Raw genomic sequence first — 21,340 nt, 5'->3', positions numbered from 1 at the left:
TATGGAAGAGATGAAATCTAGCTGATTAGACTCTGTTCCTTAGATTTTAGATTCTCAGTCTCAGGAAGTATAATAAATATATCTTATTGATCATCATGCTTTGCTTTGAAACATCTAGTTCCTCTTGTGTGAATATTTTCAAATCTCATGATATCAGAAAATTCACTTTATGTTTTAAAGAGACAGTTAGCATTGGAAATCTTGCTTCAAATGCTGGACAGAAGACATGCTATTTACACTGTTTCTACATACTAACAGTTTAAAATGAGAAAACTTATTTGAAGTAAATACTTCCTGGGTTCATCCAAGTAGTGAGTGCTGTGTTAAAGGCTTTGGTATTGGTTACTGTGATCTCTGCTTCCTAGTTAGATAGAAATACAAAGATAAGTAGTATGGAGACAGTACAGGGGGAATGGTTTTATATTTAGAATAACTCATTGGGAAAAGAAAAGCTTTTCAAGAAGAAATACCATACTTGGAGGTTTGGTCACACATACAGACCATTTCAAATGGAGTATTAAATTTGCCCTATACTGGGCAAGAAGGTTTAAAATAAAATATTAATAACAACAACAAAAAATAGTGTACCCAGTGAAAGTAATAATGTACAAGAGAAAAAATAAAGCGTTTCATTAGGCCATTAGGTTTTAAATCCAGACTATTATTGGCCATACATATACAGCCAAGTAGTAAAACTGACTCCAAAGACAGACGTGGCCTCTAAGAAGATCCAGGTAGCATTTTTTTCAGGTTTTTTTTTTTTTTTGACAGAGACTCTAAGCAGAAATATTTTTTACCTCCTAACACAGTATTCTCATACATAATATCATACATATATAACTGAAGGAAAAGTTTCACAAGGTTATTTTACTAATGTGAGGGTCTTCATTTTCTGTTCTTTCTTGCTCATATAAATTCATATAAGTACCTACCTATTTTGGCATCAAATATTTTGATTTCACCACTAATGAGTCACAGCCTGCCATTTGAAAACTAGTGCTACAGGAGTGAGAGACCCCACCGTAGCATCAACCGATCATATCTAGTTGGAAGCGTGACAATAGCATTCATAGCCTACCTTCATCAGCACACAGCGACTGTGTACTGTCAGATACCAGCCTCTGTATTTGTGAACATTCACCACCCCTACCTTAGAGACTTAGCAAACATTAAATAACAAAAGGGTCTCACTGACAATTCCTAGGGTAGAGACAGTAGTATTTGATGTAACCCAGCTCTGATGTGCTGGTTATGTGGAGCACATGCACGTCAGCTGGGAATTTTAGCCTTGTCTTGGCAGCCTTAAAGAGTAGGCCAAAAAAAAAAAAAAGTACTTTTAGCTTATTCTTTAAAAACAAAACCCAAAAAAGCCCTACTTCAAATAATATACCTGTAGTCTAATAGGAAGCAATAGCCCCAGGCCAACCCACTAGGAGACCATTGAGCAGTGGCTTTGGGCTAACCACAGGTGGCCAGGAGACAAATGGTGTTCTGCTAAAAAGAGTGGTTGCAACAGTAGATCAAAGCATAACCTTTGCCTGCATATAAAAACTTCTGACTATGTATTCATCTTGTAAGGCACATTGTCAACCATCAGTTACCACCAGAAATGATCTGTCATCAAATTTTTGAAAAGCAGTGCGATCTAGGCCACATATGTCATTGCTTTAAAAAAAATAAATACCCAATTCTTTACAACCTCTATCCTATAGAATACCAATTCTTAGCTTCAATTAAGCGATATATTTGACCCCACATTAGAGTACCTTCAGATTGGCAATCAGTAGTGTATCTGTTGAAATTCATTGACCGTTGGGGACTTCCTTGGCGGTCCAGTGGTTAAGACTCTGCACTTCCACTGCAGGGGCCTTGGGTTTGATCCCTGGTCAGAGAACTAACAGCACCATGCTGGATGGTGTTGCCAAAAAAAAAAAAATTTCACTGAGTACTGAACCAGGTGCTGTAAGAACCGTGAAGGTAAATCAGGTCTGGATACTTTCAAGAAGCTTCTGACCAATTAGAATTAAGACCTGTAAATAAAAAGCAGTACAAGAGTAGAAAGCAGTCAGTGCCTGAATCACTTCGCATAATTTTGAGGTGAGAGAGATTGTTTCTAGCTGTGGCATCCCAGGACTGTATTGGTATTCTACACATTATGGGAAACATTTGATCAGTTCTTATTTCACTGAGCTGACAAAACACGAATCCACTCTGCCCTCATCTCTGCTGGGTCATTATCAGTTACTATAACTCAGAAGCATGCAGCCCCATCACTCACCCACCTTGCACCTGGACACTTTGTAGGCATGCCTGTACATACTTCTGGAGGGATACTTCCTAAATATTTCAGCGATAGAATCTGAAAACGTATCCAATTATTCCTAACTTCTCAGTTCCAGGCCTACCCTAGGCATACTTTCCTATTATTTCCAGTTCTCCCTGGGAGACCTAACACAATCTTTTCTGTCTTTATCCTTTTCCTCCTGCCAGAGTATTACCGTGCTTAATGGAAAGCAAGGGAACATGTGCAGTTAACACTCTTTTGGAGTGTGAAGTGTACATAGATAGTCTAGTGTTGGTGAGGATGTCCATTCAACCCCTATGTAAACCAGTTAATTCTGTATCAGTTTATCATCTTAAATTTTAGTCAAGCTAATTATAATTAAAAATATTGTTTCATGATAATATTGCCTTTATTGTCATATGCTGCTGCTGTTGCTAAGTCGCTTCAGTCATATCCAACTCTGTGCGACCCCACAGCCGGAAGCACCAGGCTCCCCCGTCCCTGGGATTCTCCGGGCAAGAACACTGGAGTGGGTTGCCATTTCTTTCTCCAGTGCATGAAAGTGAAAAGTGAAAGTGAAGTCGCTCAGTCGTGTCCGACTCTTAGCGACCCCATGGACTGTAGCCTACCAGGCTCCTCCGTCCATGGGAGTTTCCAGGCAGAAACTGGAGTGGGGTGCCATTGCTTTCTCCGTTATTGTCATATAGCTCCCATGAATTTCCTTTATTAGTTACCCTGAATATATTCTTTTGATATTATGATACTGACTTTTCTAAATCCAGTATTTAAAAATCTTTGTGAAGGTAATGAAATAATTCTGCAAAAACATTGTTAAACTGAAATGGGATCTGAACTTGGTCTGACCCACATTCAAGCTAATCAAGTATTCTCATGCTGATGGTATCAAGGAATATTTTTTTAGTATATATTATCTTCTGTTAGCTTTAAAAGATTATGATAATGTCCTGTTTTCTCATTAAATTCATATGTATCCACAAATTTACATGAACCATTTTTTGAGCATCATTTTAAGGTAGACTGCTGTTTAGTTCAAGAAGTCATTATCCTAGATTTTTATTTAAAATGGAAACCAAAATTTTATAGTAAATAAAAAATTAAATTGAGTGTTTTAAGTTGAAAAAAAGAAACTAAAATTATGAAAATAAGTTTATCTTATAGTTAACACAATTTAGATTATAATAGCAACTATGTACTGTTTCTTAGAGAAAAGAATCAAGTGTTATCTTTTGGCAGGGTGGGGCAATTTTTACAGTAAAACTGTAGGCTAGGTCAATGAATGACTTTCACAATAAAAAGGTCATTAAAAGTATACAAAAGGTTTTGTCACTTCTTTTTCCGTATGTTCCTGTTTTGTTTTTTTTTCCTTGTCTTCATCCTTGTCAGTTTTTTTTTTTTCTCTCCAGTTAACTGGTATAACTCCATCAGGTCATTTATCAGTGTCTTTGCCTATGATTCTCCCTGAAAAACTTTGACACACTGGTGGGAATTAAAAATTCCTGTTAAAAGGAAGGAATGCTTGAGTGAAGACATTTTTATCTTGAGATCCTTTCATTTGTTAATATTTTCTATTTTGATGACTTTTGTTTCTTTATTCATCATCATGAATGTGGAGTCTCAGATAATGAATTCTTGATGATACCCTGAATGATAGTATTATAAATTTGTCTATTAATATAAGTTTCCACAGAGAAACACTTAACTAATAAATACCTAACCAACCAGAAGTCTCCGTAGAATTAATTCTGCTCAGTATGTATTTGTATTTTTCTGAGAAGAGAAAAATGATCAGAGACCAAAAAGATACTAGAGATTATTTAGTTAAAAGCTACTTTTCAGGCTATGTATAATGATAAATTGAGGCTAATCCTCTTACCCTTCCTATAATTCCAATCTTGTACATTGAGATTTGATGTTCAGATGATAATCTTCTATCACTTTTGGGTCAGCATTCTCTTATGTGCCAGTGTCTGCCATGCTCAATTCTTTAAATAATTGAAGAGCACTAATTTAGATAGCTTTGGACCAGCAAGAATTAAAAACACTGTTCAACCTTTAATTAAAGAAGTCCTGTGGTCTAAAATTTATTTTTGACAAACTTTTGAATCATCTGATGTGATACTGCCTTTTGTTTATTCGAACTTTTTAGCCCTTCCCGAATGTACGGGTGAGGAGAGATCCTCCTCACTTGTCATTGGGCCTCCATACATGACAAGGAGGCTGACTTTCAGGGAGTTGTGTTGTAGTCTATGGTTAAGATAGGATTTAGGCTGTGTCTTTGTTTTTCTATCAAAATTGCTTGGATTTCATATCTTGCTCCTGTTTGTGTTTTCTGTAGATAAATATTTTACTTTAGAATGGACATATTTGTTCTTAATCATGAGAAAATGTTTAATTGATCATTTTTTCCTCCAGTTTATTTCATCCTTATTTTTACTCAGATGCTAGAAAGTTCTATTCTGATCTCAGAATCAAGGGAACTCTGGTCTCTTATTTTGTATAGTTGTACAAAACAAGGTTCATAATCTTTAAATTCAAGAATCTGATTTCTTTGTAAGAGAGGCCTCGAGACAGACTTTCCAACCCTTGTTTAAACAGATGAATCAGTTCACTAAGTTTGAGCTAGTCATGATTTCACCACACTTATTTTTAATGACCAAAATGGATCTCTTTCAAACTTCAGGGATTCTTCTTGGATTTGGTGAACATTTTGCACCTTTCATGTTTTAATCTATTTCCATTGTGCTTTATCTGGCCTTCATCTCTGAAGATTTAAGAGTTCGCATCATTTTTGGTATATATGACAGCAGTACCACCATTCAAACCCCCCTGGCCGTTTTTCTTGCCTCCTGTTGATGTTCCTTCTTCAGTCAGGGCATCCAGACTCAAAAATGGCACTGTTATGGTTTTGTACAATGATGGCTTGACTTTTCCCCACAGAGTGCCTGTTTAAAGTCCATTTTGGGGTGCCTCTTTGGCTATACAAAAGTGTCAAGTTTGTGATTTCATAAAGTAGGTTATAGTTATTTCTGGACTTCTTTTACAAGCCCACAGTTCTTTAAAAATAGAGTTACAGAAGAGTTTCTGCTCATCTTTAGATTTTTCTCTTTTCATCATTTATCTTTGCATTTCTTTTGCTCCTGTGATCTTTCTTCTTAAAAATTGTTTTCTTTTACTTAGTATCTCCCTCCTTGATTTTTACATGTGTTAACTTTCAGCCTTGCTGGCAAGTTTAAAAATAGGTTAGTTTTTTTTTTTAATGTCCTTTTTCTGACCCTACTATTTAGTCATCACTCAGTAGAATTTACAGAACTTGGTCAGAAGCACTACCTGTCCTAAGCTAAACACCCTCCATGGTAATTGATGACCAGGTCTATCAGCATGCATATAAGCAGGAATCACATGGTAGGGCCTTCAGCAGCATCTAGTAGAATGCTAACACTAGTTTACAGCTGAGGAACCACAGCTACTATTTGATTAACTGAGACTGAGACACAGACCTCAGGATCTTCATTGAGCTTTTCTTCCACTGACACTGTGCTGCTTTGCCATGTAGTGAAGCAGAAAGAGTCTAGGCCTGAATTTGGGTGTTCCGACTCACTCTCCAAAGCTCACCCACTGCCTTTACACCATGTCACCTCTATCCCTGTGTTCTACGTGGTGTGACATTCCCTTTACTTGCCCTGAGAAAGTTATTCTTTCTATATTTGGTTTCTTCATTTGTTAACTGGAGTAGCCTAGCCTAAATAAAGGGCTTCCCTGGTAGCTCAGATGGTAAAGAATCTTGGTAGCTCAGATGGTAAAGAATCTGCCTGCAATGCAGGAGACCTGGGTTGGATCCCTAGGTTGGGAAGTTCCCCTGAAGGAAATGGCAACCCACTCCAGTATTCTTGCCTGGAGAATTCCATGGGTAGAGGGAACCTGGTGGGCTACAGTCCATAGGGTTGCAAAGAGTTGGATGTGACTAACACACACACACACACACACACACACACACACACACACACACACACACACACACACACACACACTACACACACACACACACACACACACACACACACACACACACACACACACACACACACACACACACACAGCCTAAATAAAAAGCCATGAGATTATTTCAACTGAAAGGCAGGGGGAGTTGTGCCCACTTCAGTGGGTTATGCATCTACCTTTAAAAATCTGCCTTACTCAACAGCTTTGCTACTTTCTGAACCTCTGAGGAGAGAAGCATGTATAAGTAGAATGTGCATTCCTTTTCCCAATCATCTAATCATTTGGTGCCACAATTTTCATCATAAAGTACATGGAGTAGGCCAGGAACCTTTAAAAGTACTCATAGGAACAAAAATAATGGAATTTCCAGATAATGAAGAGTGTGCATTTTTGCTTTCACTTACAGAATTAATAACTCCACTTTCTTCCTGTTCCCATTCATAACAATCTTAGTGCTGAAGTGCTTACCTCAACTTTTAATAACTGAGTGGCATAAATTAGAAGAGCCTTCACTTCCTAAACAAGATGAGCTGCTTAAATGAGGTGGCTCTGCATACTAAGTGATTTTGTGACCTCCTTTTTGATGATTTGTTTTTCTTTTCTCTTTAGCCATTGTTTAGCAAAGTTAGTATAGATTCGAATGATAAATATATATATAACAAAGTACCAAAATTCAGTGAAGTTTAGGCTCATAATCAATGAGATCTTAATGAAAAGAAATCATGGATTATTAGATTTGGAAAAGGCCATGGGACTTTTTAGGGTACTGTGTGGGTGTGGAGGAGTGTCCATTTAGTTATTTTATGAATGAAAAGTTAAATGGCTTGCCCAGAGTCACATGTTACATTGTTAGTTGGTTAAAAGGATCCAAAATCTAGGTCTCCTGGATCCTACTTCAGTGTTCCTTCTATGATAGCCATGTTGCTTTGGCCATTTGGCTTTATCTGTTAGCAAAGTGAAACTGCCACAAGTTGGTAATGATACAAAGGTACTTGTTTTTCAGTGCTAAGAATTCCCCAAGCTTTTGATTAGAAAAAGTATACCAGCTTTATTTACCTTTTACTTGGTTGCACCATTTATTTGTAACCAGCTCCAGCATAGCTTAGGGATGTTCTAATGATCGAATATATATGTGTTCTTGACCCTTGGTGCTGTCAGTTTTCTGGAGCCTTCATTTTTCATAATCACATATTGTAGACTACTAGGGGCAGAGGTGAGTAGGGAAAATAAATTCAGTTTGTCTTACTGTCTGAAAAATGGCCCTTTTGAAGTTCTAGAGAGAGAAGGTTGAAAACACTGTCCTCAAAACTAGGAGGGCAAAGTGCCTTTTGTTTGATATCATATTGCTGCTTCCCATGTTTTATGGGAATAAGAGCTAGCCACATATGGGCATAGATTTCCTCATAACACCATCGAAAGCATTTGTGTAGGAAGTATTTAGTGATCTCCTCTGTACCAGGTCCAGTCCTAGGTGGTTGGGTGTGTGTTATTGAATACCAAGCACAACTTAGACCCGTTGTTCTAGAGCTCTTGGATTAGCAACGGTGGCCACATAGATGGTAAACCAGTAAGCAAGCAAATACATCAGTAAAGATGGTGGGAAGGTTTGTGAATGAAATGTCAGAGTACTGAGATGAGGACTAATGGGGATGGAGGCTTGCTTTGGTTGAATGATCGAGTGACATTTAAACTAAAGCCTGAAGGAGCTAGCCCTGTAAAGAGTCTGGTAGGTAATGAGGGTTCTCAGCAGAGGGAACAAGCTCAAAGGCCCTAAGGTTAAAAAATAAAGCTTGGGGCTCTTTTGGGAACCAAAAGACTAACTTGAAGGTAGGGAGAGAAGGGCATGAGATGGGGGCGGAAACGCAGACAAGGATCAGGTTATGAGTAGTATTGTCGTCTCTTGCTGAATTACTTCCTTATTAGAAGACCATCTGGTTCATGTTGAGATCTGTGTGGCAGTCTGTGTCTTAGAGATAGGTGGATTTTAGTTTGATTACCTCAACCTTGGGAGTAATTCAGATGGGACAGCAGAGAAGCAGGTTAGCCTTCTTCATAAGACTGGAGGCATTTAGCCTCCCTAGTCTTTAGCACTTCTGACAGTTACAAAACACCAATTCTCTGGCCTAGCCCTGGTTTGCGGAACAGCTGGACATTTGCCCCCACCACAAGCCTCTAAGCTACTTTAGAAAGTCCTCTAATCACGTCACATACATTGCCCCTACTGCCAGATGGACCCCTGTTTCATGCTCCGACATGGGCCCTGTGAGGACCTGGTTTCCAGTTAACCCCCCTGATGTGGGTGGATTGGTTTACTGCCTGTGCCACTGTCCGCCTTTGCTACTGCTGCTTCCTGCCTTCTGATAGGCAGAATGCCTGTTCCAGGATTCTCCAACAGTTTTCTTAAAGTAAGGAGAGTATTTCACTTGTATAACCAGTTCACAAAGGAGCATTGACTTTGTTTCCTGTTTATTACAGATACTCCAGGGGCTACTACAAAGCCCATGGTTTTATTATAGTCTCTTTTCTTTAAACTCAGTTTGGAGGGGGAGAAGGGGAAGTCCCTGGTGGTCCAGTGGTTATGATTTGGCATTTTTCACTGCCAGGTCCTGGATTCACCCTGGTCCAGGAACTAAGATCCTGAGCTGTGTGGGGCAACCATAATCTCAGAGGTACTGCTGGCCCTGCATTTAGGATCTCCCTTCCCTCTTTGGTCCCATTTAGGGTCTTTTCTCTAGTGTACCTTGCTTAGGAAACATTTCTTTCTTGAAGGCATCTTCATCTTTCTCATCTTTGTCCCTAACCCTATTTTCTTCCTTCCCAGACATGCCTGAATGTGAGGGTCACACAGCTTAGACTTTCAAGCTAGATTCTGACCATTACCCAAAACCTTGGGGCCATATGTATTTTAGAATTCATAACTTTTAGATTTTAGTATGGAAATATGGCATGTCATTTTAGGATCCTATGATCAAGTATTATTTCTAAAGCAAAACATAAGAATTATCTATACTAAACAGATTAAACAAAGACATAAGTGGTTTCATGTTAGTTCAGGTTTTGCTCCTAAAGAGATTTGCCTTAAAGTTAGAAAAAAAATACCAGTTTTTAGACTGATGTTTTTGGTTTTCGGAGTACCGATCAGGGATTGCCTGGAATGAAAATTGACCAGTTCAGTTAATGGCTAAAATAATAGTATATAAACTTTAAATATTCAATTTTCTTCTCTTTCTGATCACCTAATTAGTTAATAGAACATACCGTTTTTAGTGACTTGCTTCATTAATTTACTCGTATTTGCAGAAGATACAGCAGTGGTCTTATCTAAAAGACATAAAATATTCATTACATTAACAGGAATTTCTGCTTGATTTATTTTGCAGTGATGATGGTAGGGTTATAAAAAAAAAAAAAAGAACCTATATCCTTCCTTGTATATACATATGTAACCATGGCGGTTAGGATGTCCCAACTAAATCTAAAGCTATTATAAAAATTCCTTTAACACAAAATAGTACCTTACTTGCTCCCCTGCCAATTGATCCATTAGAGTTAATGTGACTTCTGTCCTTCCTCTGTGTCTGAGGGTTCATCATGAGTGGAGTTGATGATACGAAAGGGTATATTGTATATTGGTTCAGCGTAAGTTCTCCATCGCAGTACACTACACTACCTAGGGGTGGACAGGTGGACAAGCCACAGGAGGACAGCAGGAACTGGCAGCAGCCACTGTTCAGAGAGATCGGTCACCCATAGAGTTTCCTGCAGGTCAACTGTGAGCTGCGCTGTGGATGCATACAAGGCACATGACCTCTGCTCACAGAGGTGATTCACATGCAGCCCGGGGAATAAAATGCTCTTTTAAGCCAAAGCTTCAGGCCCAACTTGAAAACTTCAACTGTTACAGATGCTGCATGGAAGCTCCTGTGCACAGTGATATGATTGATTCCTTTTTACCCTTTTAAACTCCTCCTTCCTCTGTATATAGTGGTAGGGTTAACACGACAGTGGATTCCTACCTCATATCTGTAAGTCTGTTTTATGTATACATTTTGCAGTAAAGAGTACAGGAAAATTCAAGCAGAAAGTTAGGTTCGTGTTGGTCAAGTAAGCCTTTTCTTCTGTAAGTTTCTCATTCTTGATCCTTTCAATAAGAATATCTGATATTTGATATTCCATCCTTGGACTTCTTATGCAGAAGTACTGAAAGTGGAAAGTGAAATTATGTTTTCAGTGTTCTTAGAATTTCTTGAATAGTGGTTTGAAAGCTTTAATTTTACTCTGTTCACCATTGTTTACATTCTAGAAAATGAAGAAGTCAAGGAAACGACTTTACGAGAGCTTAAAATGCTTCGTACTCTCAAACAGGAAAACATTGTGGAGTTGAAGGAAGCCTTTCGTCGGAGGGGGAAATTGTACTTGGTGTTTGAGTATGTTGAAAAAGTAAGTCACTGACACAGTAGAGATCTGCCTCATTCTTTTATTTAGCGCTGTTTCTGATGCTATGAAAGTATTATTATTGCGTGTGACTTGTCATTGTGCTCTTAATCTGACTGTAAAAATGAAAGTATTACCCATAGTCATTAGAAGTCCTGAAAAAATATTGAAGGATTTTGTTCGCTTCAACCATACAGAGATAATCTTAAATTTAAACAGTGTATTGATTTGGCTTCTGAAGTCTCAGACTCTATCTTCAACAAGTAATTTTTAGACTCGATTTATTTTAATTAAACTTAAGCAAGGCCTCTGAGGGAGAGGCACATAAATGGACAGTGATGGTACAGGATGATAGAAGTATGTGTAAGATACCCACAGGCACAGGGTGGGTGTCTGAATCAGACCTAGATGGCTAATGAGTGGGCTCATGAAGCAGCCTTTCTGAATTGCCAGTGTTGTAGCTTTATTTGAGGGAAGAACATGTGCGAGGAGCCACATCAAGCTTTATACTTGAGGAGGTAGATGAGACCACAAGTAAGGAATTAGAAGCGTGCGAGAAAAGAAAAAGCACACATTGTTCGAGTTGTCTCTGAACTTGCTTTAATATTTTTATAATTGTTATTAACTCTTAGTGACAGTTTTAATCATATGACCTGAGGGGAAATGTCCAATGCAGTAAACAATATTGTATACCTATGAATTTCTTAAATAGCAACTGACTTACAGCAGTTGGTTATTGTCAAGAATTGAAGTAAGTGCTTTTACAAGAAGAGAATAAACTGGAGCCAGACAGATCTTTCAGAGGTTTCCTTACTGAGTAAATAGGTGGCTACTGCTGATTTCCTGTGTTCTTATCTAAAATTAAGACTGGAGAGGTTTATCTTTGCTTTAGGTCAGTTCCCAGGTGCTTTCTGTGTCATAAATGACAGGGTATCACCACCAGCATCATCATCATGAAATGGAAAGCAGTGTTGCCAAGACAGCTAACCAGTAATATGGCTTTTCAATTAATTCAGCCTTTACAAATTATTTTTCTAATTAAATATATATGTATATAGTAATTTCATTACATGCAAAACTTGAAAAAATATAAACTTTGTTGTTTTAAAACACTGTTTTATGTTGCTTTTCCAAAATCCGTTTAAAGGCTTCTTTCTTTGTGTTAAGTTAGGCATTTTCCTAAGGGATCCTTCCCACTGGGGAAAAAAAACCCTGAAATTTGATATTTTAAAAAAAGTTATAAAAAAGGATTGTTGTAAAATCAGGTGCTTATTTTTTAGTTGTCAAAAATAATCATGCGGTCTACAATTTTGCTGCCAAATAATAAAATTCGGCCAGATCTATTTTAGTTATCTTTTTAATTTCTAATTCTACTCATGGTGATTGTTCACAATTTCATACGAACAAATGGAGAAATCACCCATGTGTATCAGACAGTATGTAATGTCTGCAGTCTCTCTGCTGGTAAGTGGCAGAGCTGCTACCAGAACTCCAGCCTTCTGACCTCCAAGCCTGGGATTCTTGTGCTGGCCTCACGATTTTTCAGTGGAAGGTGACCATCACCCTCCTATCAGTAGCAGTGCCTAATGATTGACAGTGAGTCTCAAGAGGGCAAAGGGAAAGATGCTTTTAGGGATAGGGGATTGTAACAGAGATGCAAGATTACAGTGGCTTAAACAAAATAGAAGTTTCTGTGTCAAGTACGAATACAAAGGTAGATGGGTATAGTAACTCTGCTCTACAGCTGTAGGAGATCCCAAGTGGCTTCCGCCTTTACGGTCTGCCACCCCTCAGAAGTGGCCCTTGTCCTCAAGGTCAGGATGGAGCTTCAGCTATCGCATCCCATTGGCCAGGACTTAGTTGCATGGCCATACTAGCTGCAAGGCAGAGGAAAATGTACTCTTCTTTCTGGGTACTTATGCATCCATTTATAAGATATTGCTCTAGTAAGGGAAGAATGGATACTGGGGGACATTTCTCTCCATAAGTGAGGAATTTAGAGTTGAATAGTAAATGAGACATAACAGTTTATATTCTTTATTACAAAGCCCTTTTACTCCTCATGTGCATTTGTTAATTGAAAAAGATAATTCCAGGGGAGAATCCCTAAAAAATGATACATATATGCTTTAAACATTTTAACTTAAGACTTATCAATATACATTCATTTTCCACATTCTCTTTAGAAGTGGGTATTGATCTTCTGTTTGGATTTCTGATGGGCTTTCTTACGTATATCCTACCCTTAATGCATCAGTGATATCCTGTGTCAGCTTCTTTAAAGTGAAGTGAAAACTTAAAAACATTGCAAAGTTGTCTCAGTGCAGAATCCTTCCCACCACCACTGTCCCTTGCCAGTGTTTTCTAGTTGTATTCACATTTGATTAGATACCATTGTGTGTAGTGGCTTTCCTTTAAGACTTTACAAATTATTAAACTTCACTTTCTTATAAACAGCGAACCTCTTTTTTAAAAACATTATTTAGTTGGTTTATATGATACATAACTATATTAAAATAACATGTATCTGTTATAAATAGGTATGAGAGTATTATAAACAAGGAGCTGATTGGTTATATGTATGCAACTTGACTGACGGGGACAAAATTGTAGAGCAACTTTTTGGTCTTAGGACTCCTTTACATTCTTAACATTATTGGGAACCCTAAGAGCTTTGTATTTATGTGGGGTTTATCTATTAATATTTATCATATTAGAAGTCAAAACTGAAGAATATAAGAATATTTATTGATTCATTTAAAATAACAATAATAAACCCATTGCATGTTAACATAAATGTTTGTGTTATCAGTCATTCTTTGAAGTAAAAAATGGTATGCCTCAAGAAAAATGATTAGTTCAGTTTGTAACTTGATTACCCAAGTGCTTTTCCCCAAGACAGCTAGCATACTTTGATATCAAGCAGAAGTGATTTAGTTGTATTCCTCACTTTATCATGCAGATTCCTAAAAAGACATGTACTCAAGAACTGAAATTGAATAAACGTGATAATTTTTACTGCTTCATCAAAGACATCCTTTACTGAAATTGACCTTTTCCTTTTTTTTAAATGTAAGGGTGTGGCATTGAAGAATCTAATGCTTTGATTCATGCTAAGATGCCACCAGTGTAAATGCCAACACAGTGAAAAAGGCAAACAGCTGAGTGCTGTTATGAATATAGTTTTGACTTCATGGGTCCTCTGAGACAGCCCCACTCCCAGAGATCCACAGATTATACTTTGAGAACTGGTGTCCTAGACGGTCATCTACAAACAGTAAACTCTAATCATTCTATAGACCTTAATCTTGTGCTTCACAGAGGAAATGGAGGATATTTAGTTAATCTGGAAATTTACTGGAAATTGATTAAGTGGAATTTCTACTTAAACAATGTGCATGAATTTTAGAATGGTCTCTTGACTCCAGACTAAGATTTTTGCATATTGATTTGTTTGGAGTCTGAATTTTTATTTCAACAGTATTTTGTAGCCTTTTAAAATATTTGTTCTGATTAGATTGACTACTGGTAATCTTAGGGATCATTTAAGAATATTTTCCAGGTCTCCCAGAAATATTTCAAGGCTTGATCTTACTGAGAAGTTCTATTAGAGATGCACAGTGCACTATGTTAAAATGACTGTTTCCCCTCTCCTCTATATACTACAGTGTCTTTTCCCTACTTTGTGTTGCTTTTCCCTCAGAATTAGGCTAAAATAATGCCTGATAGGTTTCAGAGAGTGAAGAGTACACAGGAATATTATTGGAGACAGCATTGGGGAGTAGCAAAAACTGAATTTCTTTTAAAAAGAGAACCTTGATTTAATATAGTATCCTGCTTCAGCATGAAAAAGATTATAGATGGAAAGCAAAGCAATTTTTTAAAAAATATATTCTGTGTATTAGATGAATTATCATCCAAGATGCTTTAAAATTTTTTAATACATAATTTGTGGGCCTACCTAATTTTAGAGATTAATGGCTCTCTATTTAATTTTTAGAATATGCTTGAATTGCTGGAAGAAATGCCAAATGGAGTTCCACCTGAAAAAGTAAAAAGTTATATCTATCAGCTAATCAAAGCTATTCACTGGTGCCATAAGAATGATATTGTTCATCGAGGTAAGTATGGAATTTTCAAAATGGAAAATATTAAAATAGCAAATAAAATTAACAAAATATTTCACATAGGCATTGACATTCTGTTTAAATTAAATACATTTTGAAGGTATAGGATATTTGAGCTCCAGGTCTCCTTTCGTATCATCAAAAGGATGGACTGCACATTTATTTGGATATTATGGTGAGATCTGCATTTTTGTATAACCAGATCTGATTTCAACAGTACAAGTACCTAGTGATAAAAAGAGCTCAACAAATGCAAACTTTGCAGCTTGCTTGGCGAGGGGAACGACCTTCTCCATTGCCTTTTGGTCCTGCAGATAGACCCCGTAACGTGAAACAAGCCAGAATCAGACTTTAGAGGTGATGCTAAGTGACTGGCCCCCGTTGACAGTCACTTCTCATTCTCTGTTCGACCAAGATCTCTAGTATGTACCTTTACCTCCTGATTTTCCCTGCCTGTTACTGGAAAGTGCCCATTGTTTTCAGGTTTTAGGCATGATCAGCCTTGCGTAAAGACCATGATTATACTTCCATAAACTGTTTTATTTTGTCCTTTATTGCCATGAGGTGGGTGGTTTATAGCAATAAAAGAGAAATTACTTGCTCAGCACCATCTTTAACTCTACACTGTTTATCTTCTCCTGATTATCTCTTGCATTCAAGAGTCACGCATTGAACAATAATGAAGCTAAAAAATGTTTGTCAGAAAATGTTGTAGTATCCATTTCTTATCTTTGAATTATCAGGCAAATGAATACTACATTTTAGTGTTTCTAAACAGACACAGAAGGATATCATTTTTAAAAAAGTTTCACATTAAGAATAGCTTAAAGGTCATGTGAAGAATGCCAACTCCTATTATTTCTGGAAAGAGACAGTTTGTTATTTGTCTTCCATTTGACTTTCATAGCAGTTACTTTATGAAAGTTGTTGGCAGCATGGAGAGATGGCCTGGTCACCTGGACATCTAGTGTCTAGGATAATGATTCTAATAACAGTCTCTGCTACAGTTTGAAGATATTAATAAGGAACTGATTTAGCTGCATTACCATAGTGATGCTGTGATTTGGTTAAGTGTATAGTGAATTAATGGTTGTGAACTAGCAGTAGAAACTGAAATCTCCAAATTGTGAAATCTGATCTGTAATGGTTCAGATGGTTCTGAAATCTACAGATCTCACCCCTACCTCTTCCCTTTCTCTTTTTCACTTCTACCATATAGTATAGATGATGAGTACTCTAAGAATAGAATTCTGAGATGGCTTCAAAAGGGGTGAATTAAACTGCATCTTCTGTGTATTTCTACTCCTTAACTCCCACCACATCTTCAAAAGTTCCATGGAAAAAATGAGAAATCTTGACTCATCCAGCATAGCTTCAGCACTAGATATTTATGATTGTGAACCACACAGAGAAGCTAAACAGATATATAAATAATAGAAATTATATAGAAAATCATAACAATGTATCTTCTATGTCTTTTTTCCTCCAGTAAATATAATGCTATCTACTTAGTCTCGTGTGTGTTTTTAAAGTATATTGTGGGTGTAAACATTGAATACTCTTACCTCCAAAAATTTGTATTATTAGTATTTTATAAAGTAAAAATAGTTCCTTGGAATGTGGTAACCTAGATTCAGTCATCCTTAAATTCCTTTCAGAGATCCAGTCAATGCCTTTAAGATTTAAGGGGGAAAAATATTTTTGAAATTGTGGTCTGCATGTTTCTCAAAATGAAATTAATTGAAACTTTTGTGTACTGTTTTATTTTTATTTTCTTTATTTTTTTTGTGTGTGTCCTGTTTTAAAATGTGTTACTCTGCTTTTTACTACCACAGTTTTCTATTCAGATTACTCTATTTCTAATTAAGTGCCATTACACTGATCTAACAGTGTCAATCAGTAGTACATGGTCCATTTTTTAATAATTGTTTTTTAATCTTGATACTCCAGATATAAAACCAGAAAATCTCTTAATCAGCCACAATGACGTTTTGAAACTGTGTGACTTTGGTAAGTTAAAAAGAAATTGAGTCCTGTAAGTACGGAATTAATTTAATATAACACATAGGTAGCTTTTACAGGTGTATTAAAAGTATTTTTTTTACCTTTTGACTTAAATTAGTGTGTATTCATAAGCCCAATATTTAATGACTCCAGAGAAAGAATTTTCTAGAAAATACCATCATGACCTTCTGGCTTGAGTAGGATAAAAAAATTTTTTAATATTTTAAATATTGATAGAAATTATTGTAGGCACAATCATAAACACTGAAAAATAACTATGTAAATATATATGTATTATATATGTGTGATAGTTATATATCTGTAAGGTTAAAAGACATTTTTAGAATGATTCCATTTATCTCCTTTAAATGTTCAGTCAAGATACTATTAATTGATTATGATATTCCAGCTCCTGGTTGAGTGTATAAGGAAGTTTTGAGTCGTACTGTATCACAGTAGAAAATTGTGTATTGTTTTTCATATATATAAAACTCTGTATTATGTGCTATTAAAAATTTAAGTTAAAATAATTCAGAAAAGTTTTAAAATTATAGATTAGGTTTCTACATCATGAGTCACTTTATTTTAAAAAGTTATTTAAAATTTAAAAAATTTTACATTTTTGCCTAATCTATAACTTTTAAAAAATGTTATTTTTTCATATATTTAAATATAATCACAAATACAGTGTGAATATCTATATATAAATGAGGAGGTTTCTCATTTATCTCCTTGTATCTTTATCTCCCTGTATCTCCTTATAAGGAGAAGTTAGATTAGTACTTAGGATATGGATTGCACAGGTGAGAGAAATAAGCATTCTAAAAATTCACTTTGTAGAATGACCAGTTTTGGCCAGTGCAGCAATTGGAAGCATGTATAACTGTTTTCACTTATTGATTTCCAAGAGTTTGAATATTATGAACCTGTTTGCTTGAGGAAAAATGTTTTATAGGACTTAATTTTCTTAGTATTTTATGATAAGGAATATTGCAAAGAAGAGTCCTGCTATACCTAAACGTGTTAAGAAGTACTTAGGAGCTGAAATTGGTAAAGCAAGTTAAAAAAGAGGTGTGTGTAGAATAGTTAATAATGGTAAAAGAGTATCCTTAGTTTAGCATCATTTCTTAAAAGACAATTTTACATCGTCAGGAAGTTCTGCATGGCAGCACCACATGTGGCATTCTGTGTGCTGTGCATCACCAACAAAAACCTCCTAATTGTTTTCCCTCCCAGAGCATGTAGCTCCTTTGTCTGGCTTGAAGAATCCCAATAAAAAATATAAATATTTCTTCCAAATGTGTCTTACCAAGAAGTACTGATTAACTGAAGTTAGGGGTTTTGTTTTGTTGCTGTGATTATTTTTATTTTTCTACTCTTCTACTTTAAGAAACTGCTAGTGCTGCTAAGTCGCTTCAGTCGTGTCCGACTCTGCGCGACCCCATAGACGGCAGCCCACTAGGCTCCCCCGTCCCTGGGATTCTCCAGGCAAGAACACTGGAGTGGGTTGCCATTTCCTTCTCCAATGCATGAAAGTGAAAAGTGAAAGTGAAGTCGCTCGGTCGTGTCCGACTGTTAGCGACCCCATAGACTGCAGCCCACCAGGCTCCGCCGTCGATGGGATTTTCCAGGCAAGAGTACTGGAGTGGGGTGCCATTGCCTTCTCCGACTTTAAGAAACGCTATTTTCTAATTCTTGAAACTTTTTTTTTAACTTTTTATTTCGTATTGGGGTATAGCCGGGTGGCACAGTGGTAAAGAATCTGCTTGCCAATGCGGGAGATGTGGGTTCGATCCCTGGGTCAGAAAGATCTCTTGGAGTAGGAAATGGCACCCCACTCCAATATTCTTGCCTATAAAATTCCATGGACAGAGGAGCCTGGCGGGCTATAGTCCAGGGGGTCACAAAGAGTCAGATAGAGCTGAGCACACACGAATGTATGTGCACATAGCTGATAAATAGCATTGTGATAATTTCAGGTGAACAGCAAAGGGACTCAGCCATACATATACATATGCCTTAACTTTATTCTGGTTCTCTGTGACTATTTACAGTGAACCTATATTGCTTTTGGTGAGTTAGATGGGTGATTAACTTACCTTCCAGTTTATTTTGTGGCTGCAAAACCTTTTGAAAGGATTGTTACTTGGGGAGGTGGGGGAGCAACAGTCTGTAAGATAATTGCTGCTGCTGCTGCTGCTGCTAAGTCGCTTCAGTCGTGTCCGACTCTGTGCGACCCCATAGACAGCAGCCCACCAGGCTCCGCCGTCCCTGGGATTCTCCAGGCAAGAATACTGGAGTGGGTTGCCATTTCCTTCTCCAGTGCATGAAAGGGAAAAGTGAAAGTTAAGTCGCTCGGTCATGTGCGACTCTTAGCGACCCCATGGACTGCAGCCTACCAGGCTTCTCTGTCCGTGGGATTCTCCAGGCAAGAGTACTGGAGTGGGGTGCCATTGCCTTCTCCGATCAATCTTCATAACCTGCAGTAAATTCACATCATTTCAGAGTGTAATTATTTTAAAAAATTATGATAAAATAATCAATTAATACTGAAGTATTTCCAGCTGCTGATAATCTTTATGAAAAACCCCAAGTCTCTCTATAATCTTCTTCAAATGCTAGAAATTTTGCACACAAAAGCAAGAACCCACATGTTACTTTTATTTAAGTAAGGAGGAATAAAATGACAAAGTAATTAACATAATTAATCCCATATATTCTGTTTCTCATGATTGACTAAAAATTAAAGAAAAACATTTCCTGCTTCTCAGTTACATTAGGAGATAAAAATCATTTTGGCCTGCTTCGTTTCCATCATTGCCAACCCTAACTGTTGTTGTTTACATAATGGCCGGAGCTGATCAGCACCAATAGATAACAGAAATACTATCTAAGTCCCACATAGCTGAATTAATGACTTATCTGCAACATGCTAATGTAACTTTGACTTTTCGCTCTTATGGAGTCTTCAGTTTGTAAGATTTGCATTTATTGGAAAAGCTGGTTTAAAAGTATGCTCTGAATGCTTATAAAGCATGCAAAGACTTTGAAAACATGGATTTCTTTATTAGAGAGAAGAGACTGGTTTTGTAGTGACTACATTGTATATTTTAGTTCACATATGAACAATGGACCAACTTTTTTAAATAATAAGGGCATGTTAATAAACAGTCCATTCAATAACAATCATTATATTCTTTTAATGTTCCTTTAAGATATTAATGTAGCACTGAAATATTTTGTCAGCATGAAATTAACTCTTTTTCAAAATTACACTTTGAGGTTTTGCTGTCTTTCAGGTTTTGCTCGGAATCTATCAGAAGGAAATAATGCTAATTATACAGAATATGTGGCCACCAGATGGTATCGGTCCCCAGAACTCTTACTTGGGTGAGTTAACTTCCCAGAATAGAATAACATCTACATATTTGTTGACCCTCTATTTTTAACTTTGAGATTATCTGTGGAAGACAAGAACTTGAGTTAATTAAATGCCAGTTACCTGTCGCAGTATAGCAAACCTAAAAACTTAATGGCATAAAAGAAGCACCATTTTATTTGCTCATAATTCTGGGTGCCAACGGATTGGGGGAGTCAGCTATTTGAGTTCAACTGGCTGGTTCTTCTGCTGCTCTCAATTGGAATTGCTCGTGTAGCTACAATCAGTCAGCAAGTCATCTGGAGGCTGTTTGGTTTTAGGGAGCCTCAGCTGGGAAAAACCATCTCGGTTGCATGAGGACTCATCCTCCAGTAAGTTAGTCCAAGTTCTTCACATAATAGCAGTAGAATTCCAGGAGCAGAGGACAAGCCCAAAAGCAAAAGTGTTTTTTCAAGCCTCTTTGCATGACTTTTGCCTCATTGGCCAAAGCATGTTACTTGTCTATGCTCTGATTCATGGGATGGAGGAATAAACTTGATGGGAGGAGTGGCAGCGTCACATTACAAAGTGGCAGGTATACAGAAATGGGGGGAATTATTGCTGCCACCTTTGTTAATAGTCTTCCACATTAAAAATGTGGATATCCACAGAGTTTGACATTCTGGCTTATCTGTTTGTTCATATATTCATTCATTCATGCATTCAGCAAATATTTCTGGAATATCTCTTTTGCCTAGCCACTTTGCTGTAAATATTAACCAACTACCATTTTTCTTCCACACATTGTAAATCCTGTTTGATGATAAATGGCTATTCAAACTAGTCCATTGATGACTTTCTCAGCAACACTGCCATATCCATCCACTTTGTGCCACCTTTCCACTTTCAGTGCTATAGCTACCAGGGCAGCCATTTCATTCACCTGTCAGCACCAGAAAAGCGTTATCTGATAAGATTCTTCCTTTTATTAAGTTTAAACTTTAGAGACTAAGAAGGGGCCTGTAGTCTTGGTCTCCATCACATATTCTCACTAATAATTCTCTACTTATTGTAGTTGTAGTATTTTCTTATTTATCCTAGATTGTATTTTCT

General features: G+C 37.0%; 1 protein-coding gene across 2 annotated transcripts in view; it reads left to right on the top strand.

The window, feature by feature from the left end:
• The window catches only part of CDKL5 (cyclin dependent kinase like 5), a 169,154-nt gene that overhangs the window by 104,041 nt on the left and 43,773 nt on the right, over window positions 1-21,340 (top strand). For both annotated transcript variants that reach the window (XM_081566535.1, XM_081566536.1), the window contains exons 5-8: window positions 10,608-10,744; window positions 14,739-14,859; window positions 16,816-16,875; window positions 20,169-20,259. In XM_081566535.1, the coding sequence (XP_081422661.1) occupies window positions 10,608-10,744; window positions 14,739-14,859; window positions 16,816-16,875; window positions 20,169-20,259 (409 nt within the window). The remainder of the gene's footprint in view (window positions 1-10,607; window positions 10,745-14,738; window positions 14,860-16,815; window positions 16,876-20,168; window positions 20,260-21,340) is intronic.

Source organism: Giraffa tippelskirchi, chromosome X, assembly GCF_054371585.1.
Source record: "Giraffa tippelskirchi isolate mGirTip1 chromosome X, T2T-mGirTip1v1.2.pri, whole genome shotgun sequence".
NCBI classification, from domain to species: Eukaryota; Metazoa; Chordata; class Mammalia; order Artiodactyla; family Giraffidae; genus Giraffa; species Giraffa tippelskirchi.
Note: the sequence above shows the minus strand (reverse complement) of the source record. Positions and strands in the feature narration are given on the sequence as shown.